This window comes from Canis lupus, chromosome 5, assembly GCF_048164855.1.
Source record: "Canis lupus baileyi chromosome 5, mCanLup2.hap1, whole genome shotgun sequence".
NCBI lineage: Eukaryota > Metazoa > Chordata > Mammalia > Carnivora > Canidae > Canis > Canis lupus.
In genome coordinates this window covers 18,872,838-18,898,905 of record NC_132842.1, presented here as the reverse complement: position 1 = coordinate 18,898,905, position 26,068 = coordinate 18,872,838, and the positions used below count along the sequence as shown (strand labels likewise).

At 39.0% G+C, this 26,068-nt stretch overlaps 1 protein-coding gene across 1 annotated transcript in view; it reads left to right on the top strand.

Annotated features, from left to right (window-relative positions):
- Window positions 1-272: 272 nt before the first annotated feature.
- LOC140633288 (ankyrin repeat domain-containing protein 26-like) overlaps window positions 273-26,068 on the top strand; it is a 72,724-nt gene continuing 46,928 nt past the window's right edge. Inside the window, exons 1-7 of the mRNA XM_072825619.1 lie at window positions 273-544; window positions 5,167-5,281; window positions 5,438-5,611; window positions 12,712-12,818; window positions 16,565-16,635; window positions 19,862-19,895; window positions 25,100-25,193. Coding sequence (XP_072681720.1) covers window positions 288-544; window positions 5,167-5,281; window positions 5,438-5,611; window positions 12,712-12,818; window positions 16,565-16,635; window positions 19,862-19,895; window positions 25,100-25,193 — 852 coding nt within the window. The 5' untranslated portion in view covers window positions 273-287. The remainder of the gene's footprint in view (window positions 545-5,166; window positions 5,282-5,437; window positions 5,612-12,711; window positions 12,819-16,564; window positions 16,636-19,861; window positions 19,896-25,099; window positions 25,194-26,068) is intronic.

The following is a 26,068-nucleotide window of genomic DNA, read 5'->3' as shown; positions in this document are numbered from 1 at the left end:
GGGGATCTCAGAGATTTGAGAGGCTTGGGCCTCCTCGCACATATGCTTTGGGCACCCTTGGCCACTGCCCTCTGTGCGCATGCGCAGGGATGCCAGCTTCTGAGGTGCGCAGGCGCATTCGCATTTAGCAGCGTTGCTAGGTTACACTGGTTCTGCGTAGGAAGATTCTAAGTCGTTGGGCTTAGTCCCTGAGACGTTGAGGCGAGGCCCACTTGACTTATTGCTGGCGCGGGAGTGTATCGCACTAGAGGCGGTGAAACCTGTGTCACCGAAGCCTCGGCTTCGTTATGAAAAAGAGATCTGCAGCGCAGGATGGGTGGGGCCTGCAGCGCTTCGGCTCCAACCTCAGGCCTCTGAGCGACCGCTCACCGCCTATGATTGTTTCCAGCTTCCACAGCCCCGGCCCCGGATACCACATTAAGTATCAAGATCTCAGGGAAATCCACAGAGCTGTGGTCGCTGATGATCCAAAAAAATTGCAGGACGTAGAGGAGTTGCTGCATTTCGCTTTATGTGACATAAATGAAAGGGACAGGAAGAACAGGTAGCAGGGCTTTTGAGGCGGGCAGGAGGAGGCGGGGCGGGCAGTAGAGGGGGTCATGACATTAAAAGCAAAAATTCTGGGATCCCTGGGTGGCGCAGCGGTTTGGTGCCTGCCTTTGGCCTGGGGCGCGATCCTGGAGACCTGGGATCGAATCCCACATCGGGCTCCCGGTGCATGGAGCCTGCTTCTCCCTCTGCCTATGTCTCTGCCTCTCTATCTGTGAGTATCATAAATAAATAAAAAATATTTAAAAAAACCAAAAATTCTGGAGGTTGATTCAGTCACATAAACACCTCTGAATCAGAAAGTAATATTAACAAAATAAAAGAGAATGTACTTGCAAAATATTTACAACATATGTTTAGGAGAAAAAGAACATCTTCGTTTTACAGGGAAGTTATTAAAGGAATGAGATAGGTGCCCCTGGATGGCTGAGTCAGTTGGCCTCTTTTGACCTCTCAGGGTCATGATCTCTGGGTCCTGGGACTTAGCCCCCGGTGAGGCTCCCTGCTCAGTGGGGAGTCTGCTTTTCTCTTTCCCCCTCCCCTCTGCTGGTGTTCTTAATTTCAAATAAAATATTTTTTAAAAAGAGGTATAAAATCCCATTTTCCATACCAAGCTTTGTGAAGATAAGGAATGATGTTACTTATACTACTGCTTAAAATCTAAGTTGTTTTGGACTTTTCAGATAGTTTGGTGGTTAAGTACCTCATTGAAAAATAAGTATTTCCTTGAGCCATGAAGCTTATTGATGTAAAATATATTTAGGAAACAATTAGAAATAAATAATATACAATATGCTATTCTCAGCACTATTTACAATAGCAGTGTATTAAGGAGTCACTTAATGGCCTGTATACGTAAATGGCAGTGTATCCATAGGCTGGACTACTATGTGACCACTGAATGTGGCAGAGATAATTGATACACATTAACATGCAAAGCTGTACTTTGGATCATTAAATGAGAGAAAAATTGTTTTTATGATACAAACACATAAGCAGACAATGGTTTTGAGTTAGTCAAAAAGATGTGCAAATATAAAATTAGTTATCTTCAAACATTTGGATTCTAAGTGGATTTTTCATTTTCTTAAAATCTGTGATTTCTATAGGAAAGATATATAAAAATTCTAAGAAAGGTTTATTATCAATGAACTAATCCAGGAGAACAAGAATATGAATCTTGTGTAGACAAAAAATAGTTTCTACTTATTTACTTTAAAGAGATTTTATCGATTCATTTGAGAGAGAGACCAGGCAAACAAGCAGCAGGGAGGGGCAGGGGGACAAGCAGAAACCCGTGGAGCAGGGAGCCTGATGATGTAGGGCTCGATCCCAGGACCCCCGCTCTATGACTTGAACAGAAGGCAGATGCCTAACTGATTGAACCTAAGTGCCCCTCTTTCTATTTAAAAAAAATTGATGGGTGGGGATTGGTATTTTCTGACAACTTTTAGACTCTTCAGAACTAAGGGGAATATTTTTATCTGTGTTGTAGGTTGTATTATGCATACATCAAATATATACATATGGTTTTATTTTATTTATTTATTTATTTTTAAATATTATTTATTCATGAGAGACACAGAGAGAGAGAGAGAGGCAGAGACACAGGCAGAGGGAGAAGCAGGCTCCATTACAGGGAGCCCGACGTGGGACTCAATCCTGGATCTCAGGATCACACCCCGGGCTGCAGGTGGCCCTAAACTGCTGTGCCATGGGGGATGACCTATACATATGGTTTTATTATGTGCAGCTCTATAACATGTAATAAGTAAATGGTTAATAATTTTATTTTGGTTAAATCCTTATGAAATAAAAAATAAAAGATATAAATGGTATTTCAAAACCTTATAGAATTTTTTGTTGTATCTCTTCTGAAAAAAAATTTAAAAATAGCAAATATAAATGTTCTTGCTATTTCAAAAGTATTAGTTTACTTCACAAAAGTTTTCTTTAAAAATATTGAACTTTCCTGGTGCCTTGGTGGCTGTTTGTTGAGCATTAGACTCTTGATTTTGGCTCTGGTCATGATCTTAGGATTGTGGGGTTGAGCCCCCCGCCGGGCTCCATGTTCAATGGGGAGGCTGCTTGAGATTGTCTCCCTCTCCCTCTGCCCTTCACCGCACTCATGCATTCTCTCTTTTTCCAAGAAATAGATAAATCTTTAAAAACTATAGAACTCTCCAAATGAATTTTTTTAATAATAAATTTATTTTTTTATTGGTGTTCAATTTGCCAACATACAGAATAACACCCAGTACTCATCCCGTCAAGTGCCCCCCTCAGTGCCGGTCACCCATTCACCCCCACCCCCTGCCCACCTCCCCTTCCACCACCCCTAGTTCGTTTCCCAGAGTTAGGAGTCTTCATGTTCTGTCTCTCTTTCTGATATTTCCTACCCATTTCTTCTCCCTTCCCTTCTATTCCCTTTCACTATTATATTCTCCTAATGAATTTATGTATTCTTTCAGTCCATTTATTTCTCAGACAAACCTGAACGCAGGTTATGTAGCAGACATAATATACTCAGGATCTTTTCAATTTTAAAAAGACTTCAGGGACTCCTGGGTGACTCAGTGGTTGAGCATCTGTCTTTGGCTCAGGGCATGATCCCAGAGTTCTGGGATCGAGTCCCACATTGGGCTCTCCGTGAGGCACCTGCTTCTCCCTATGTCTCTGCTTTCTCTCTGTGTCTCTCATGAATAAATAAATCTTAAAAAATAAAGACGGGCAGCCCTAGTGGCGCAGCGGTTTAGCGCCGCCTGCAGACCAGGGCGTGATCCTGGAGACCCTGGATCGAGTCCCACGTCAGGCTCTCTGTATGATGCCTGCTTCTTCCTCTGCCTGTGTCTCTGCCTCTCCCTCTCTCTGTCTCTATGAATAAATAAATAAAATCTTAAAAAAAAAATTAAAAAAATAAAAATAAAAATAAAAAAATAAAGACTCCATGTTGCCCAGTATGAGCAAGATGAGAAATTTTATGTATTTAGATTTTAAGGCTTTCATTAGTAAGTAATCTCTCTACCCAACATGGGGCTGGACATTTAAGGACACATGCTCTACGGACTGAGCCAGCCAGGCACTCCTAAGATGAGAGATTTTATTTTATTTTGCAAATGATAAAAGATGTATTTATTCTAAAAAGAGAGAGAGAGAGAGAGGGTCATGGGAGAGGGGAGGAACAGAAAGAAAGCGTGGATCTCAAGCAAAATCCACCCTGAGTATGGAGCCTAATGTGGGCCTCTGTCTTAACGACCTTGAGATCATCCTGAGCTAAAACCAAAAGTTGGACACCTAATCAACTGAGCCACCCGTGTGCCCCTAGGTGAGAAATTTTAAATGGAAGTATTAGGACTTAATCTCACGTGAAGCTTTTCCTTGGAACTTCCTGTCAAAAAAAGATTTCTGAATCAGAAATTGTAAAAGATTACCTTTACCTGCCCTTTTGACATTTCAATAATATTAAATACTAATATTGGTAATTGGAAATACTTGATTTATATGAATCTAAACATTTTCTATTAATTAAAATGCTTAATAAAATGAGCTTCCCATGACCCCCCAAAAAATAAAAGAGCTCTCCCTGTTTATTTGAATCCTGAGTTTCTTTTGGCTTAAATTTCCTTGAAAATCAAAGTAAGGGTTGCTTTAAAAAAATTCTTTTGTTCTTTTATTCCTTTCTCAAAATGCTTTCAACTACTGAAAATTATTTTAGTTCTTGAACAATGTAATTCCAAGCATAGGACTAGAAGTGCAACAGACCTGTTGTATATGTCATTATTTCACTTAAGGCACACCGTAGATTGTATGATGCCCCACTATTTATGTACCAAGAAGAAATGTTTAAAAATCATGCCAGTTAGAGTTTTAAGACATTTTGTGTTTTTGTTTTGGTTTGTTTTAGACATTTTGAATTAGAAATTGGATTCCGATGTCAGAGATATTAAAAGGTGACAAAATGAGCATCTTGGAATCATTGAAATAGAGTATTCTTGCTCATCCTTAAACGTAGCTGCAAAGTAGGCATAATTGGATCATTTTACCTAATTGTAGTGGGTCTTTGTAAGTTGTAGTAATAGTTATAATAATATTTGTGCTAGGAACTAGTATTCTAAACACTTTGCATGGATCCTCATTTAAAGATCACGACAAGAGGTCTTGTGAGATAACTACCTTTTATTTTATTTATTATTACTATTGTTTCGTAACCTCTATAACCAACAGGGGTCTCGAACCCCTGGCTCCCGAGATCGAGTGACATGCTCTTCAGAGTGAGCCAGACAGGCGACCTGCGATAACTATTTTTATGCCCATTTTGTGGATGAGGAAATTGCGATAAGGCTAAGTGGTCACAGTGAAGCAACAGAGTTAAGTAGGAATGAAACCCAGGTTGAGCTGCCTCCTGAGGTCATGCTCTTCCTAAACAGATAGGCTGCTCTTTTAATAGAGCGGTGAAGAATCACTAATAAATATTGTACTTTCTTCCAAAGTAAACTAATTCTTTGTTTTGGAGTCATGAGAATAACATAGTATTTAACATTTACAATTCCATGAATTAACTTGCAATTTTTGGAAAGGTACACTGTAATTTCCTGACAAGTCCTTTCATGCTCACAGGACTGCTCTCCACTTGGCCTGTGCCATTGGCCGTGTAGATGTGGTGAAGTACCTGCTCGCTTGGAAATGCAATGTCAACCTCCGTGATGGAGAAAACAGGACAGCTCTAGTGAAGGTGGGTGGTCACAGCTATGTCTGCCTGAGATGGATTGGATTGAAGTCCTTGGAATGAACATTTGTTGCATTTAAACATAACTCATTGGTGAAACTTGTGGCATGTTTCCTTAAGTTCTCAGAATTTACATTCTGTTTCTCGTTGTAATGCTGACAGGCTGTCCAGTGCCAAGAAGAGGCATGTGTAGATATTCTGCTCAAAAAAGGTGCTGATCCAAATGCTAAGGACTTCAAGGGAAACACCGCTCTCCATTATGCGGCCTTTGAGGGGAATATCTTAATAGCACAGAAGCTGCTTTTTAACAAAGGAGAGATAGAGGCCAAAAACAAGGTACAGGTCAACTTTTTTTTACAACGTATTTGACATTATAAATAACTAAGTAAGAAAATAAATAAATAAATATAGCTGCAAAAGGTTTTTTTACATGTATATGTACATATATTTGTACATAGGTACATATATATCTGAAGACATCGACATTGAATTTTATACAGCAGGTCCTGTCATCATGGAAACAACTCCTAAACCAAGGCAGGGGGAGGGAAAGAGAAAAGTAATGCATAAAGAAAGGCAACATTCTGTCTGCTAGCTACCCTTCCACCCCAGAAAGAAAATCTTCCCCTTAGTGCCTGGAAGTAGATGGTGCCCTCAGGGCCCACAAAGGATTGAAGGCCTAGAGGGGAGTGTGGTGATGATGGAGGCCGAAAGCTGTGCAGGGTCTTAGGAAATGGATGCTTCTGGGGATGAGTAGGAGACCGTGACCCAGAGGAGTAGCTTGGGTGAATGTAAATGGGAGGAGAAAGCAGCAGGTTGTAATAGGCCTTGGGCGCTCTAGGCCCTAATGTTCAGAAGATGAGAGCAGGGGGATCAGGTCATGACATCCTACAGGTGGTATCTGCTTGTGCTGGTAGCCACTCTGCCAGCCATGTACCACGGTGAGGCCTCCCATTCCGGAGAGTAGCTCCTGCTCAGCCTATGTAGTTCCTCAGTGGGGTGGTAGGTGTGCATGGGGAGCTGGTGATGACCACACTTGCCAGTCTCCCTGTGCTTTCTTTGACGTGCATTACCTTCAGTCGCTGCCCTTGCAGAAACACTGTTGTGTGCCATAGATAGGGTCGATTTTTCATATTTGGAAGCTCAAGCATTTCCTGGATGAAAATATTTTGAAATAACTGTCTAAGCTTCTGCTTTGAATAACAACACTTTTTATTTTTGAAGATTGTATTTATATGAGAGAGAGCAAACATGAGAAGGGAGGAAAGGCAGAGGTAGGGGAAGAAGAGGCCTTCCCACTGAGCCAGGTAGCCTGATGCATGGGGCTTGATGTCAGGAGTGGGATCGTGACCATAACCAGAGAGAGATGCTTGACCCACTGAGCCCCCCAGGCTTACCATAATACTTCTTCCTTCCTGCCTTCCTTTTTTTAATTAAGGTTTTTTATTTATTTATTTTTTCACCTCACACTCTGGGGTTTATGTACTTATTTTATCTTTTAGTTTTGTCTTTTTAAAAAAATTTTTTTTAAAGATTTTTTTTATTAATGATAGTCACAGAGAGAGAGAGAGAGAGAGACACAGGCAGAGGGAGAAGCAGGCTCCATGCACCGGGAGCCCGACATGGGATTCAATCCCGGGTCTCCAGGATCGCGCCCTGGGCCAAAGGCAGGCGCCAAACCGCTGCGCCACCCAGGGATCCCTCTTTTTTAAAATTTTTTTAGTTGGAGTTCAGTTTGCCAACAAAGAGCACAGCACCCAGTGCTCATCCCGACAAGTGCCCCCCCCTTGGTGCCCGTCACCCAGTCACCCCAACCCCCCACCCACCTCCCTTTCCACCATCCCTTGTTTGGTTCCCAGAGTTAGGAGTCTCTCATGTTCTGTCCCCCTCACTGATATTTCCCACTCGTTTTCTCTGCTTTCCCCTTTATTCCCTTTCACTCTTCTATTCCCCATATGAATGAGACCATATAATGTTTGTTCTTCTCCGATTGCCTTACTTCACTCAGCATAATACCCTCCAGTTGCATCCATGTTGAAGCAGATGGTAGTTATTTTTTGTTTCTAATTGTTGAGTAATCTGTGGTATATGTCCGCAATGGAGTATTACTCAGCCGTGAGATTTTATTTATTTTTGAGGAAGTGAGCGAGCATGTACAAGCAGGGGGTGTTGTGGGGGCAGAGGGAAAAGAAAGAGAGTAAGAATCTGAAGTAGACTTTGCGCTGAGCCTGGCGCAGCGCTGGATCTTATAACTCTGATCATCACCTGAGTTAAGACCAAGAGTCAGATGCTCAACGGACTGAGCCACTCAGTTGCCCCTAAATAATGATACCTCTAAAGAAGCATTAGAGAATGCAGGTTTCTTTTATGTATTTATGGCAAATATTTATGAGAACACAGAATGTGTTCTGAAACTTTATTTTCAAAAATGTTTTCTCACCCAGTTTGTTTTCTTATTTAGTGTCAAACAACAGAGGAAAGCAAAATTTGCCTTGGAAATAGGCTTTGTCTTAAAACAGAAAACAAGTGTATTTTACAATATCAAATCTTGCTGCTGTTGAGAAGTTCCTATTTGATCAAAAAGTGATTTATTAACACGGTCGGAATTTATCTTTTATCAGCCTTGACTTAAGAGGGACAAAAGAGGGTTAAAGGAGAAAGCAGTCAGGAACATGCAGAGCGATTTAGACATTTGGCAAGTGAGGGGAAATATCAAGACAAGGTTTTTGGATTGTGTTTGTTTTTCTTCAGTGTTTATGTTTAGGTAAGGAGTCTTCAATTTTCAGGGATAGTAATTCTTACTTACGAACCAGTGAGTGTGTTGTAAATTTATATAGAGATCAATTCTAGGAGGACTCTAAGGACATCAGATTGGCAGTAAACTGGTGGTTGAATGGGCATGAAAAGGGACGCCTGTGTGGCTCAGTGATTGAGCATATGCCTTCGGCTCAGGGCATGATCCCGTGGTCTCCCGAATCGAGTCCCACATGGTGCTCCTTGAATGGAGGAGCCTGCTTCTCCCTCTGCCTGTGCCTCTGCCTGTGTCTCTCTCTCTCTCTCTCCGTCTCTCATGAATAAATAAATAGAAATCTTAAAAAAAAACAAAAAGTGGACAAGGAGAGGAACACAGTATAGTATTTTGCAGCTGTAGCCACTTAGATACGAGTCTAAACTCTGCTTGCAAATCTAGAATGTCTTGATGGGAAGGACGTAAGGAGTGTGTAAATAATGGAATCAAGTTGCATTTTGAGTTTACTAGTCCTTGTTCTACCTCCAGCCATGGAAATTGAATGCAGGTTTGAGAAGTGACTCATTTCTGTTTTTGGCTGAATCCTCAAGTGATAGGAGAATTGGCCACATAGGTGAAAGAGGAGACTGGCATGGTTGTGTACTGTAGTAGTTCTCAGCTAGACTTGTGCTGGTGAATCACAGTCAACTAGGGAACTTTAAAAGGATTTACAAGCCAAAACTGTCCTGTGAAGATTTCGACGGAGTGAATCCAATAACGTGTGTACGCAGAAATTTGGAAATAGGGTTTTGAGATTCTGATACAACTCTTGGCTAAGAACTACTGAATGGGTAGGTATACATATACAAATTTAGAGATGTAAAAATATTAAATCTCTGGAAGAGATTTAACTGAAGTTGGATACTGGCTACTTCCTTCCACTCTCTCCAACATTAGCCTTTCATCTGTCTGTATCTCTTTGAGAATCACAGATGAAAATTATTGGTCATCTCTGTTGGCTTGAAAAATAATTACCTTTTCTTCCAACTATCAGTCATTCACCGGCACCCAGATGGGAAGTCTTTATGAGTAGTCTTTTAATAAGTAGAGTCTGACCCTTTAAAGATTTTACGTGTTTTGCTACCATTCTGAGTATTACAAGCAGGGTTTTCCCAATTGCAGCAGTAGAAATCCGTGAACCTTCTTTTTTAGTTGAAGCTGTACGATAGACTATCTTAGGATGTCTTTCAAATTCATAGGGCCCGGGCATAATGCATAATCACTACTGTGTTAAACATTCAGCATGTAGTTAGTGACAATACAGATGGTAATTGTTTTAATAACTTTGCTTCAGCATTCCTCTGAACTCCTGTCTGTTCAGTTAGCAATGTGAGGGCAGTAAATACAAATAGATTGTAGTTGAAACAAGCATGGGAAAATTCTGACAGTAGCTGTTAATGAGTCTTCACAGCAATTTTCCTTAGAAGGTGGGGCCTAATTTGTTGGTAAAACATGATCCTGATGCTTTAGGAAAGGGTTGATGTCCAAGTATTTGTTTTACGCACGGCCATTGGAAACAGTCACAGCAAATACAAAAACACAAGTAGGCTATAGACTAAATGTGGCCCCCGGATGTATTTAGTTTCCACTGTCAGTTGAGGTAACATTTAAAATTATGGCACGCATGTAGAACTCTGGATTTTGAGCTTTTCTTACAGATCACTTCTGTTACCTTGAGCCCATGCTGCTGTTTGGTATGCTGTGCAGAGGCTGTCCCTTTATATGAGGCGTGTGTCTCCAGTTTGCTCGTGTCCCCACCTAGGTTCTTCACTGACTCGTGTCACCTGCTTTGCCTCCATAAGCACTGAGTTTACAATTACTGTTTTATGGTATATTTTGACAAAGATTTCAAGATTTTCAAGACACTCCATATTAATTTGTAATATATATTTTGCATTTTATGTTAATTTCTTAGGATTGGGATTGAATTTTCTGTTTCTTTGTCTCCTTATTTTTTTCATTACTTTATTTAGTAATTGATGAGAGACACACAGAGAGAGGCAGAGAGCTAGGCACAGGGGGAAGCAGGTTCTCTATGGGGACCCTGATGTGGGCTCGATCCCAGGATCCCGGGATCACCATGCTAAACCACTGAGTCACCCGGTACCTCAGGATGAATTTTCCAAGTTAAAATTTAAAAGTTGTTTTTTTTTGAAAACCATTTTTTCTTTAAATGTACTGTATTCGTGTTCCTTTTGGAATATCTGCAGTCCTATGAGGTTAATCCGTTTTATTTGGATATATTATGCATATTGCAGAGAATATTAAATTATTTAGTATTATTGATTGTGCTAAAAATAATCTATGTAAGCCAGTATTAGAATTTTTTTGTTATTAAGATTTTTCATTTAAATTCATTTTACCAATCTATAAAAACACAGTGCTCCTCCAGTATTCCTATTTTTATTGATAAGCTGTTATATTTTTATTTCTGATTTACACTTTGCCTAAAATACAAAATAATTATAAATAGTAATCACAGTAGAAACTGGAATACTAAGAGGATTTTTAGAAGTGGATATGCCTTACGGGTCCCAGAATTAATATAATTGAGACCAAATCTCATACTTATTTCACGTAGCATAATATCCTATGTCAGTCAGAGGAAGACAGTTATCATATGGTCATATTCATTATGTAGATGTTAGAAACAAAACAGAGTATCAGAGGGGAAGAGAAGAAAAAGTAAAACAAGACAGAGTGAGGGAGACACACCATAAGAGACTCTTAATCATAAGAACCAACCTGAGTGTCCTTGGAGTGGTTGGTATGGGTGTTTGGGGTAACTGGGTGATGGACATTACAGAGGGCACATGATGGAATGAGCACTGGGTGTTACATAAGACTGCTGAATCACAACCTTTTACCTCTGGAACTAATAATACACTATATGTTATTTAATTGAATTTAATCAAAAAGGTAAAAATGAGAAAAATCTCATACTGAGCTTTCTAACAGTTAAGATAAAGCTTTATCATTGTACAATAGGAGTAAGTCCAAGGATATTTATTTATTTATTTATTTATTTATAATTTTATTTTAATTCAATTTGCCACAATAAAGTATAACACCCAGCGCTCATCTCATCATTTGTGCCCTCCTTGACCAAGGACTATTTATTCTTTTAAAAAATATTTTATTGATTTATTCATGAAAGACACTGAGAGAGAGGCAGAGACACAGGCAGAGAGAGAAGCAAGCTCCATGCCGGGAGCCAGATGTGGGACTTGAACCTGGGAGTCCAGGAACACACCCTGGGCTGAGGGCAGGAGCTCAACCTCTAAGCCACTCAGGTTTCCCAACCACGAACTACTTAGTATTAAGCATTCAATGTTCAGTTGAAGCTTATTTCTTTTATTTATTTATTTATTCTTTTTCTATTTTTGATTTCTACTAAGCTTTATTTACGTATTTTAGAGAGACAGCTTGTACATGCACAGGCTTGGGGGGTTGGGTGAGGGGAAGAGGGAGAGAGTATCTTAAACAGACTTGGTGCTGAGTGCCAGGGGAGCCCAGAATCCAAGGTGGGGCTGGATCCCACCACCCTGAGACAAAACCAAGGGTCACTCAACTGGCTACGCAACCCAGCTACCCTGAAACCTAGCTCTTTTCATTCAGAGTCCATCTCCTTAGTGACTCCTTAGTGACTCAGTGTTTTGTGTTGACATCTGGGATCCCATACCATTGATAGAAGAGAATCAAGCAAGTTTGTACAACCTGGAGAAAACCCTCACCTTTATTGGAAAGTTCTTAAAGCTATATCCCTGAGAACTCTTATTTCTCAAGTATTAATGTTTGCTACAAAAAAAAAAAAAAAGGAATTGTCAAATGGGGATAAGCAAATGTAAATGGAGTTCATTTGTGCTACATGTATAGTGCAGTTTTGAGTATTTCACAAACATAGATGATCATTGAATCTTTCTTTTGGGGCACAGTGTCTTCCTTCTTGCAAATTATGTATTCTTTGGAATATAATTGAAAAAACACTATTCCAGAGATATCCATTAAAATCAATAACAATATTTTAAATATTCACTACTATGTTTTAGAGAGTGGAGATACAGAGATTAAAAAAATCACCCCTGCCTTCGAGAAGCTCTTGGTTTAGATGGTGTGGAATAGAGTGTACCATGGTATATTATGTGAGAGAAGCAAAGATTCTTGGAGCCAGGCAATGTTTGAAGCGAGTTTGTAGAATGACTTCAGGCAATCTATGAAGAGGTAGTGGAGGTCTATTTTTTTTTAATTTTACTTTTTAAAAGGATTTTATGTTTTTGAGAGAGAGAGCAAGCAAGCAGGAGAGAGAGCACGAGTGGAGGGGAGGGGCAGAGGGAGAGGGAGAAGCTGACTCCTTGCTGCAGAGGGAGCCCAAGGTAGGGCTCCATCCTGAGACCCTGGGATCATGACCTGAGCTCATGAGCTGAAGGCAGATGCTTGACCAACTGAGCCACCCAGGCTCCCTGAGAAAGCAGTCTTTTAAAAAGAAGGAGCAGGTGGTGAAAACACAGAGTGGTGAGAAGGAAGGGGCTAATTTTATTTTACTTTCTACAGTATATGTTTTAAGTTTAGCAGAATGTATAGAAATTTTAAAATTTAGCATGCAAATATGTAATTTTATAAATTATAAGTTGTTTTTTCACTTTTACAGGATGGCCTCACACCAGTTTTAGTTGCTCTAAATGAAAACAAAGAGCAAATGGTGAAATTTTTAGTAGGAAAAGGAGCACGTCTACTTTCAGGGGATACGGTTAAAAGGTAGAGTATTTTTTTGTTTTGTTTTTTAAACCTTACTATTTTGTCTTGAGTGGTAACAATTTCTCATGTCATAAATTTTATCTTAAGATGATTAAGTTATAGTCATATAGTGAAAAATGTCAGGATGTCATCTCTTAGGTAGAAAGCAATTTTTCTGACAGGCCAACATGAACAGTGTATAGCAGAATTCATATTTCTTTGTAATATTGATTGATGTCATTTGCAATAGTTTTTTTGCCATCAGATTTTATATTAAAAGGGTTTCATATTAATATTATTAGTTTTATAATGGGGACTCCCAACTTGTAGTTTACTTTATGACACAATTCTGGATATCTGAACTCTTTTATTAATATTTTTTAAGATTCTATTTCATACTTTAAAAGATATACAATAAGCATAAGTAGGAGTTGCTTTGTTTTTTTGGATGACACTTTGCTTTATTACTTTTTGTTGAAGAATACTGATGTTGTTAGATGATCCCAAAGTGGTTACCATTAGCAGATACTCTGGGTTCATCAGTTTTTATACTTTTTCATGTCCAGTATGTTTTATCATTTTCATTTTTAATTGGAATGGATTGAAGGATGAAAGAGAACCTTAGGTGAATAGACTCTTCCTTTAATGAGGATAAATCATAGGTGAGTGATAAAGAGAAAAGAGATGGACTTTAGATTCACAGAAGACTAGGTTTAATTGTTAGCTTGCCTCCTTGCTGGGTATGTGACCTTGGAAACATTACTTACCATCACCAGATACATATCCTGATATGAAAAGGAGGATAATAATATATCCTTCAAGGGTGGTTGTGTGTAAATAATTATATATATATAATCATGTGATTTAGTGCCTACCACATGTTTAACTTAACATCACTAACTGCAACTATGACTGTTTTCTTATCATTAGTGTGAATATTACTGTTTTAAGCCTACAGATAGCTTTTATACCGACCTGGCCTCCAGGTGGTTTGGAGGTACACTGTACCAGTTTAAGGAAGAAATGGGGATTTTTAAAATGATTTTATTTATTTATTCATGAGAGACACACAAAGAGAGGCAGAGACACTGGCAGAGGGAGAAGCAGGATCCGGAACTCCAGGATCACGCCCTGAGCCAAAGGCAGACACTCAACCGCTGAGCCACCCAGATGTCACAAAATGGGGAATTTTTTTTTAAAAAACCCTTCACCTATTCAGATCAGTGACCTCGGCATAGTTTCTTGTTCATCAGAGGGTTTTAAATTAGCAACTTCTACTATGATACCCAAGTGGAACCAGAGACTTCTTTTTTGTCCCTTCATTTTAGCCGTGGGGTTAATTTACAAAAATGAACACTTGGACATGTTAGTGGTCAATTCTGTAGCAACATGTGAGATATTACCCTGATGAAGTATATCAGATTAGGTGCTTAAATACTCTGAGTTCTTAAGGATGAAGTTATCTCTCTGTTATTTTAGAATAGCCCTTATGCTTGCTGTAAAATATGCTGTAAAAGATGAACCATGAAATATAGTCAGTCTTCTCTTTAGGAAGGTTTTCCTAAGATGTATATGGATGGACTGCAGAAGAATATGCTATTATTAATAGTATTAACATGTAAGTTTACATTAAAATGCTAGTTATTACTAGGATACCTGGGCGGCTCAGCGGTTGAGTGTCTGCCGTGGGCACAGGGCATGATCCCGGGGCCTGGGGATCGAGTCCCACGTCTGGCTCCCTGTGAGGAGTCTGGTTCTCCCTCTGCTGATGTCTCTGCCTCCTCTCTCTCTCTCTGTCTCTCTGTGTGTGTATGTGTGTGTCTCTCATGAATAAATAAGTAAAATCTTTTTTCAAAAATGAAAATAACTTAAAACATGCTAGATATTTCTCAACTGAGGTTTAAAATATAGTAAAATAGTGTTACTTCCTATGTAACAGCTGAGAAGGTATAATTTGATTCAGCACTTTGGGATGGCAGTGAGTTAGAGCCTATCATCACCCAGAAACCAAGCAAAAGGCTAGACTAGTTAGAAGTAGCAATGGGTGCAGGGTTCTTTATGTCAGGACTCTTGAGACCTTTATCCTTAGGGATCCTCACTGTATCTGTTTCATTCCAACTATAACCCTTCTGCATGGGGTTCACATAATGTTATACCTGGGTGCTTTTTAAAAAGATTTTATTTATTTATTTATTTATTTATTTATTTATTTACTTACTTACTTATTTATTTATTAATGAGAGCAAGCACAAGTGAGGCGGAGGGGTGGAGGGAGAGGGAGAAGCCGACACTCTGCTGAGCTGGGAGCCCAACACAGGGCTGGATCCTTGAGGCCATACCTGAACCAAAGGCAGATGGTTAACTGACTGAACTACCCACCTCAACGTCTGTTTTGACTAACTATTGTGTCCTAAGATGTTCAGTTTCATAGAAAACTTTATACTTTTCCTTGTGGGTTATCGCCTATACTTTCCCCCTTGAATTTCCCGAGAACCTAAGGGTTTCCCTAAGACCAGAGAGACAGTCCTCTTTCATAAGCCTTTTGGATGGAAAAAAGGACATGCTCATCATTCTGTGGTTTCCTTTGATTCTGTTCCTGCAACATTGCTGTTGAAACTGGTTCTGCAGTCCAGTCATGATTGACTTTTGCTCATAGGATGCCCTTGCTGATCCTCATTCGTCAGTCCTCATGGTGATCCACACTTAGAATTCAAACTTACAACCCTTTTTTGTTTATTACATACGCTTATATGCTCAGCTGCTATTCCAAAGCCACCGGCATGCTGTTCTGGCAGCTGGGCCTTCTGGCTTTAGCCCCATACACCCTTCCCTTCACACTCAAAAACCTTACGTGGAAACCATATATTAGCCCAGACCTTCATGATGAATTAACCTTCGAGGATTTTGTTTGTCTTTTCTGCTAGCAGACTTTAGTTAGGACCATTCTAAACTATTAAAGGAGTTCAAATAATACTACAAGAAGAGACTGGACTTTCCCTTTGTTCCTACATCTGTACCCGAAGCCTGCTTTATTTTTTTAATTTTTTTAAGATTTTATTTTTATTTATTCATGAGAATACACAGAGAGGAGAGAGAGAGAGGCAGAGACACAGGCAGAGGGAGAAGCAGGCTCCATGCAGGGAGCCCGACATGGGACTCGATCCTGGGTCTCCAGGATCATGCCCTGGGCTGAAGGCCATACTAAACCACTGAGCCACCCGGGCTGCCCCCCAAGCTTGCTTTAACTCCTGTGGAATACCTTTTTTATTAGGTCATGGAAGGTCTCATATTGCCCTTCCCAGAGTTGTGGGCATCACCTTGCCTGAGAGACCACGTTTTGGGTATAATACCTCATTAAATCCTCCTAACTGCCTTGTAATATAAGATGGTAAGATTCCTGTTTTATAGAGAAAGACTTTGAGTGGAAGAGAAGTGGCTGGTCTAAGAACAAAAGCTGCTGGTTTTAGAGCTGGGACTTTGGGATTTGAGACACTTTCCATTATGGCAGGCTAACTCTTAGTTTACTGAGCAAAATGCCTTCAACTCATGACTGGTTCACCTTACTTTTGTTTCTCCTTTAATTATAATTACATACTTGATAAAAGTTTTTAGAATTAACAAATTTGAAGTACCTATTCGGGTAATTTAAGTTTTGATGTTAACCCTGATATTCTTTGAAAAATCTTAAGAATTTGATATATCTGGTAAATATTTTTCATATCAGTATTAAAAAAGTCTCATTGTTTATCACTCTTTCTTATACGTAGCAGTGACCAACTAATTTCTGAACATGAAGAAGAAATGAAACCTGAAAATTCTTCACAGAATCATGATCTAGGTACGATTTTTTAGAGTGAATTACTTATGGTGGTCCTAACATAGATGAAGTCAGAGTAAGGCAGTTTTGATAATGAAAAAGCAATGAAAACAAAACGAAACAAATCGGATGTGTAAATTGCATGGGTGTTTGGTTTCTTAATTTCTTTCTTAATAGTCTCGGATTCAGAATTTGAGAAGTTCTTTTTGGTAATTTAAAATATGAGGCAGTATTGTCTGAAAATAAATTCGTTATCTTAGTATTTTTTAGAATTTATTTCTTTATTCCTCAGAGACACACAGAGAGAGGCAAAGAGAGAGGCAGAGGGAGAAGCAGGCTCCATACGGATGCCTGATGTAGGACTCAATCCCAGAACCTGGGATCACAACCTCAACCAGTGAGCCATCCAGGTGCCCTCATTAGTTATGAGACTTAAAATCCTATGGGATAGCTTTGTGTAAATAAGGAAAAAAGATTTTCAAGTTAGTATGTTTTATGTTTCCTCTATAAACATGTTATAAAAATTACTGGTTATACAAATGGTATTTTGACTTTTACAAGTGGATTTCATTTAGTAAATATTATTATAGCGTGATTTGTCTCATTATCCTTAAAACTGGAACTCTGCAATACCTTGCTGGTCCTTTACACAAATGGCAAACAAAGAACTGCAAAACTTAGCTAGTGTGCAGAAAGACCAATGAGATTGCTTGATTTTTTAGGTGATGACCTATCCTACGGAAGCCCGTTGAGGAACACAGGTTATTTTAGATGCTGTTGCATCAACACAATCTCACTATTAGTGACTTCACTTCTCTTAAGTCAGAATGTGATATGTTGACTTCATTAGAACAATGTTCTCTCCTGTTTGTTGCATAATACTGTAGTTTTTTGGAAATAAGATACTCTGTTATTAGTCAAAAGATGATCATAATAAATATTCAAAAAGGGCAACTTGGGCTCAACAAATTATAATAAAAGCACAAAAATGTTCGCAGTCACAAAGATGTTACCATTGCTCCCCAGAGGTGGCACCTAGTGTGTTGCATGGTCTGAAATGTAGGAAGAAACCTTTAACTTAGTGGATCTCTATCACAGAAATTCTTTAGGTTGGCTTTGGTTTTGCAAGTTATAGGAAGCAAAGATGGAATAGAGTTTTGGTCTTTCAAGGTGCTCATAATAGAGCTGTCTTTGTGTTGTGTTTTTTTTTTAAGATTTTAATTTATTTATTCATGAGAGACAGAGAGAGGCAGAGATATAGGCAGAGGGAGAAGCAGGCTCCAGGCAGGGAGCCCAACATGGGACTTGATCCGTGAAGTCGGGGATCAGGGCCTCAGCCAAAGGCAGACACTCAACCGCTGAGTCACCCAGGAGTCCCTGTCTCTTTTCCTGCTTGGCTAATTAGCAACAGCTTCAGGCATATTTTCACATGACAATATCCATGACCAGAAGAACTGTGTTTGTCTTTGTGTTTCTTTTATATAGGAAGAAAACTCAGCAGCTTGCAGTAAACTTCCCCTAACATTTTATAGGCTAGGTAACATGACTTGCTTGTTCCTAAACCAGTCACTGGTAAGTCAGGTACTGTGATTAGCTTAGAATAATCCTTTCTCCTTTTGCAGCTGGGGCGAGACCACATTCTTTGTGTATTGGGACACTAAATATCCAAATAAAGCTGTGGTTCTCCAGCAAGAATGAAGAATATGGAATGGCTGTTGGGGAGGGAGCCAGCAGGGATTGATAGGAGAATTTGAAATAGAAGAGTAATCAGATTAGATTTGAATTAGGGCCCTTTGGTTATGGCATAAAATGGGGATCACCAGGCTTTTCTTAAAAGGGCCAGATAGTGAATATTTTAGGCCCTGGGGTCTCACACTCTGCCATTGTCGTGTGAAAGTAGCCATAGCAATATGTATTGAAATAGATGTGACTGTGCTCCATTACAACTTTATTTACAGAACCAGATGGCAGGTTGGATTTGGCCTGTGGCCATAGTTTGCAGGCGTCTCGTGTGGAGGATAGATTGAAGAATACCAAGTTAAAGATACTGGAAGACAAAGGAAGCTTTTATTTCCTTAGCCAAGTATCAGTCCATTTTGAAATTTTCAGCCCTCTCTACTGAACAAGTCAGGAGGCTCAATTCAATCCATTTAAAATGTTGTTCTTGGGATCCCTGGGTGGCTCAGCGGTTTAGCACCTGCCTTTGGCCCAGGGCGTGATCCTGGAGTCCCGGGATCGAGTCCCATGTCAGACTCCGGGCATGGAGCCTGCTTCTCCCTCTGCCTGTGTCTCTGCCTCAGTCTCTCTCTCTCTCTCTGTGTGTCTATCATGAATAAATAAATAAATAAATCTTTAAAAAAAAAAAAAATGTTGTTCTTGGGATCCCTGGGTGGCGCAGCGGTTTGGCGCCTGCATTTGCCCAGGGCGCGATCCTGGAGACCCGGGATCGAGTCCCACGTCGGGCTCCCGGTGCATGGAGCCTGCTTCTCCCTCTGCCTATGTCTCTGCCTCTCTCTCTCTCTCTCTCTCTCTCTGTGACTATCATAAATAAATAAAGAAAAAAATATAAAAAAAAATAAAAAAAATAAAACGTTCTTTTTCTAGGCCTTATGTCTTTCTCTAGAAAAGGTTTTGAGAAGAGTTTATTTATTTATTTGAAAGATAGCACAAGCGAGGTGGAAGGACAGAGGGAGAGAGAAAAGCAGACTCCCTGAGGGTCTCCACCCAGGACCCCAAGATTGTGACTGGAACCGAGCCGAACTTTGTGATGAGGCGTTTCATCCTGAACTTAGCAGTCTCCACTGAGGAGCTGGAGAGGTTCCGTTGTGTTCCAGCTAAATATGTATAGTCTGTTTTAACTGCTCCTAGTAGTGGAAGTCCAGGAAAATCATGCTATTTAAGTTTGCCATTGTCACTTTATGATAATGATTCTGCTAATGATACCATTTCTTGTCAGTCCTATAGGGTTTGGTTTGGTTACAATAATGGTCATTAGAAACATCCACTTGTATGTACCACATCCTGATAACTAGAATTCTTTCTTGCATTGGTAAATATAGAGGAGAAAATGAGATTTCTTAATGCATTAACTGCCTACCAATAGTACAATTAATATCCACTGTAGTGTGGTTTCCAGGTGTGGTCCCAAAGGAATACTTTTGAACAAGTCATCATCTGTCTTACAGTTTTAATATTCTGTATTTTTCTATTGTTGACTTAAAATGTATTTTCCTGCTTTCTTTACTAGTGGCTAAGAAGTCTGAAGAAGTCTCTTTAAGCAGGTAGGACTTTTATGGATTTTTTTAAAATGATGTGTTAACCAAGGAAGTGGAGAGGAAAGGATTTGTTGAGTGTTGTCTTCTGGGCTAGACACCGTATTATGTGCTTAATACGTCTTACTTATTACTTATTAGTCATTGCAATAGTTTCACCAAGGAGCTGTGCTGTTATAGCCTACTTTTTTTTAACTAGTCAGCTGTAGTTCAGGGAGATGGATAAACTGACCCAGGATTCCATAGTTAATGAGTAGCAGACCCATGATTTGAATGTTAGCCTGCGTGGCTCCCACATACATGTTTTGCCCCTCAGCAGCACTGGAATTAAGATACAGATCTTAGATCATCCCAGAATGTCAAATTTCATTACATGTTAACTCTGATTTAGAGTTTTCTTAAGAACCAGGCAAGTCCAAGCATTTTCCTAATATATTTGACACAACTAGTGATAGCTAGAGGTAATTATTGCAGTGGTAACTAGTTTCTTGTTTTTACTGTCAAAGATTTTGGAGTGGATCTCAGTTACCTATGGCCATAGTACCATAGCTTTTACATAAGCAAGCCCTAATCAGGCAAGCTCTTAGATATAGTGACGTCTGCTCTCCTTGAGATGAATGATATTTCTGAAAGTGAAGGATATGTAATCTAGGTATAGACCATGTAACGTTAATTAAATTTATCATCTATTTAGAGGGTATTTCTAAACAGTTGTCTATTTACTGACTTCTCAGTCTAATTTTCCCTTTAGGCTGGCACCCTTGATAAGTTCTGTGAAGCTTTTTCTTTTTTTGTAGACTTTTTTGCTTTTATCCATGTCCTTTCTATACTCTTTTCTTGATTTTTTTAAACTTTCTTCTCCAATTTTCTTGCTTTTTCTTTTATTCCATTACTTTTTATCATTTCTGCAGCTAAGGATTCTCCATTTTTCTAAAGACAAAATGAAAAGCAGATAGAATTTCAGGGTTTTAAAGAATCTTAGAGATGTGTTAATCAAAATACTCTCTGATGCTGTAACCCATGTTTAACATCCTTACCAAGTGGTTGTTGAAGTGGAGAATTTGAAACTCAAAAGGGATTAAAGTGACTTACTTGAATTTGATAACTGACAGAAATGAGATTTAAATTTAGATTTTTTCCCTTTTCTCTCATCTTTGATTTAATAATATAAAGATAGGGAGTGAGTCTAGTGTACACGAGATGGGAATTAGCAGGAGAGGGCATGTTTCAAGAAGAACCACACTGGGTTGAATAGGAAAAAGAGTTTTAGAAATGATGACAGAATATTGGAGTTTATGACAAGATAGACAAAGGTCAATTACACAAAGAAAAAACACAAGATATTGGTTGTTGTTTATAAAAGCATATTAAAATAGAGCGTTCAAGAGAGTCCTGAGCAGCATTTCTTTTTGTTGGTTTGTTTGTTTGTTTGTTTGTTTATTTATTTATTTATTTATTTTAATTTTTATTTATTTATGATAGTCACACACAGAGAGAGAGAGAGGCAGAGACACAGGCAGAGGGAGAAGCAGGCTCCATGCACCGGGAGCCCAACATGGGATTCGATCCCGGGTCTCCAGGATCGCGCCCTGGGCCAAAGGCAGGCACTAAAGCGCTGCACCACCCAGGGATCCCTCTTTTTGTTGGTTTAATTGAAGGAACTAGCATACTTCAGGGTTTCTTTTCCTTTAAAAAAAGAAAAAGATTTTACTTATTTATTCATGAGACACACTGAGAGAAAGAGAGAGAGAGAGAGAGAGAGAGAGAGAGAGACAGAGATACAAGCAGAGGGAGAAGCAGGCTCCATGCAGGGAGCCTGACTTGGGACTCGAACCTGGGTCTCCAGGATCATGCCCTGGGCTGAAGGTGGCACTAAACCGCTGGGCTATCCGGCTGCCCTACTTCAGAGTTTCTGTTGAGAAACATTAAAATAAGTTGAGCCACTGGCAAGAGTATTTACAGCAAATAGGAATGGGACATCATCGACTTCTACCCCACCTTACAGAAGGCGGGTTAGATCCTTTCAAATAATGGAGGGAATGGAGATTCTGAACTATGTAAATGTATGGCCCAAGGTCACAGGGTCTTGTGATCGCTCCACCTCTTTTCGTAATTCTCTGATGCCCTTCCCATGTATGTGTAGGGTTTGGTGGGGTAGGACTAGCTGTCAGATCAATAACGGAGCTTCATTTGGGTAGTTGGTAAGGTGCCTACATTGAGATGACTGCATGGATGACTCAGACTCCATTTAGCTGGTTCTCCAGGAGCAGGAAATGGCTCCTATTCTTGGTCATTTGAGCCTTTCCTTGTTTTGGGAATCTGTGCCTTGGCAGGCTAGAGACTTAAACGTTGGAGAGTGCCACTGAGCCCTGCAGAGGAGTGATCCAGGAGTGGTAGCTCACAAAAAGAAAATATTAGGCAGTGTGTGGGGAAATAGAGGCACAGATATCAGGACTATTTTTATAGCAGTCTCTCTTCTTGGGTATCTGAGTGCCCTTGATGATTTTTAAGTCTTGCTAGTTTATGTGGACGTAAATAAGGCAGGACTTGTGAAACTTGGATTTTATAATTTTTAATCTTTTAATCTCTTCAGGAATAGTATTCCAAGTAATAACATATAAATTTGTTCTTTAACATCTGTAGATGGTTCCTTTTCAAAATTTAAGTATAGTTGACACACCGTTATGTTGGTTTCATGTGTACAACATAGTGATTCAGCAGGTCTATGTTGTTACCCCATGCTTACCACAAGTGTAGCTACCATGTGTTACTGCATATTGCTGTTACAATACTATTGACTATATTCCCTATGCTGTACTTTTATCCCTGTGACTTACTATAACTGGAATGCTGAACCTCCCACTTCCCTTCACCCATTTTTTCTGTCCCCCACCCACTTCCCTTCTGGCAATACAGAATTCTCTGTACTTATGGGTCTGGTTCTGCTTTTTGGTTGTTTGTTCATTTGTTCTGCTTTTTTGATTCTACATATAAGTGAAATCATACAGTAATTTTCTATTTTGCTCTGACTTATTTCACTTGGCTTAATACCCTCCAGGTAATCCACATTGTTGCAAATGGTAAGGTTTCATTCTTTTTTGTGGCTGAGTAATATTGCTCTGTGTGTGTGTGTGTGTGTGTGTGTGTGTGTGTGTGTGTTATACATCTGTTGATGGACATGGGTTACTTTCATATCTTGGCTGTTGTAAATAATGCTGCAATAAACATTGGGGTACATATGTCTTTTCAAATTAGTGTTTTCTTTTTTGGGGGGTAAGTGAGTACCCAGTAGTGGATTACTGAATCATGTGGTATTTCTATTGGTACTTCTTCAAGGAAACTCCATTTTGTTTTTTACAGTGGCTGCCCCAATTTCTATCCTCATCACCAGCTCACGAGTATTCCTTAGTCTCTGCATCCTCACCAATATTTTTTAGTGTGTGTTTTTGATTCTAGCCATTCTGACAGGTGGAAGGTGATAATTCATGGTGGTTAACTTTTGTCCGGTTAGCTGTCAGACATTTCAGAGAATTCCTCACCTGTCACACTTAGTTATGGGAACTAAAACTGGGCCTTTACTGGGCATTTCACAGGTTAGGAGAGGTGAAAGCAAAATAGATAACTAAACCCTTTTTAAAAACAGAGGCCAAGGGGCGCCTGGCTGGCTCAGTCGGTTAAGCGACTGCCTTTGGCTTGGGTCATGATGTCAGGGTACTGGGATAGAGCCACATATAGGGCTCTCTGCTCAGCAGGGGCCCTGCTTCTTTCCCTTCCCTCCACCTGCCTCTCTGCCTACTGTGCACACACACACACACACTCTCTCTCTCTCTCAATAAATAATAAATAAATAAATAAATAAATAAATAAATAAATAAATAAATAAATACATACATACATACATACATACATACATACATACATAAATAACGTGTTAAAAAAATAACACAGAGGCCAAATTTTGAAAGACCTGTATTCTGAAAACATTGTTGAAAGCAACTGAGGATGACACAAAGACATGGAAAGAATTCCATCTCATAGATTGGAAGAGCACCTATTGTTAAACTGTGTATAGGACCCAAAGCAATCTACAAATTTAATGCAGTGCCTACTAAAATCCATCGACATGTTTCACAGAACTAGAGCAAACAACACTAAATTTATATGGAACCACTGAAGACCTCAAATAGCCAAAGCAATATTGGAAAAAGAAAAACATAACTGGAGATATCTCTATGCTAGATTTCAAGTTATATTACAAAGCTGTAGTAATCAAAACGGCATAGTATTGGCATTAAATGGATACAAATATCAGTAGAATAGTATAGAAAATCCAGAAATAAACTATAATGATATGGTTAATTAATCTTTGACAAAGCAAGAAAGAATATCCAATGGTTTGAAAAGGCAGTCTCCTTCAATAAATGATGCTAGGAAAACTGAATGGGTATATAAAAGATTGAAACAGGACCACTTTCTTTCACCATTTACAAAAATAAATTCAAAATGGTTTAAAGATATAAATATATCACATGAAACCATTTTATCCTTGAAGAGAGCACAGGCAATGATCTCTCTGGTATTAGCTGTAGCCAGGTTTTTTGTTTGTTTGTTTGTTTGTTTTTATGTCTCCTGAGGCAAGAGCAATAAAAGCAAAATAAACTGTTGGGGCTACATCAAAATCAAAGGCTTTTGCAGTGAAGGAATCAATCCACAAAACTAAAAGGCAACCTTACAGAATGGGAGAAGACATTTGCATATGACATATCTGATAAAGGTTAGTATAAGAATCTAAAGAACTGATACATCTCAACACCCAAAACACAATCCAGGTCAAGAATGATCAGAATGTATCAGACATTTTTCCAAAGAAGATGTCCAGAACTTGAGTATTTATAAAGCAGATAAGTAGTATAGTATGAGAAATATATCCATTATGATAAATACATCGTTGTTTAGCTGGGTAAAAATATCAGCTTTGTGGGATTTTGAAATGCATAATTTTTGCTTACGATCCTTTTTTTTTTCTTTTTTGCTTACGATCTTTAAATTTTGTACATTAACCCCAAAACACAACCAGAAAAATGGCACAATTGCCAAATCTACTTTTTAAATTTCTAAGAATTTATGTAAGACCTTTAGATGTTTGTTTAGAAATTATGTGGTATGTTTAAAATTTGTGTCTGAGAATAAATATTTTAAAATATGCATTTTAGGCTTGAAGTTGAAAATGCCGAGTTAAAAGTTACAGTCAAGGAGCAAGCAGGCCAAATTGAACAGCTTCAGAAAGACCTGTTAAGTTCACGTTCGGTAAGTCAGTCTCTTAATTTCTGTCCTAAGGAGAAGGAATTTTTATATCTCTAGTAGTAGTGTATAAGAACATTTTGGATAATATGAAAATTCTCACTCATAAAAATATTTATTATATTCATATGGTTGCTATTTAACTACTCTTGGTATAATTCCTCTTTATAGATAAAGTTGACTGAATGCATAAATTAATCATTTTTGTAGTAAGATTTTAATAAAAAGGATTGTGATAGCCTAAGCAAAACAGTATTTTATATATATATATATCACATTTTGTTTATCTGTCAGTGATCATTTGGGTTTTTCTACCTCTTAGCTATTGTTGGTAATGCTGCTATGAATATTGGTATACTAATGTCTGAGTCCCTGCTAATATTTTTCAATATGTTTAAAATTCCCCAAACTTTGAGTAATAATTTGATCTTGAATGCTGACTTTCTCTTGTAATCTCAACCCTTCACTGAGATTTTGAGAATGAATTACTTTACTAATAATTTGTGGTGATTTGTAATTACAAATTGGTAGTGTGTTGTCTTCATTAAGAATGACTACGAGGGGGATCCCTGGGTGGCTCAGTGGTTTGGTGCCTGCCTTGGGCCCAGGGCATGATCCTGCAGTCCCCGGATTGAGTCCCACATGGGGCTCCCTGCATGGAGCCTGCTCCTCCTCTGCATGTGTCTCTGCCTCTGTGTGTGTGTGTGTGTGAGTGTGTTTGTGTGTGTCTCATAAATAAATAGAATCTTAGAAAAAAGCAGAATGACTACTAGGTAATTATGCAAACATTTTTCTCAAAGGGATGTAGTTTTCTCCTTGTTGGATTTTGTAAAGGAAAAGAGATGCCAGTGAAAAAGTAGAAATGACTGCTCAGTCAGGGC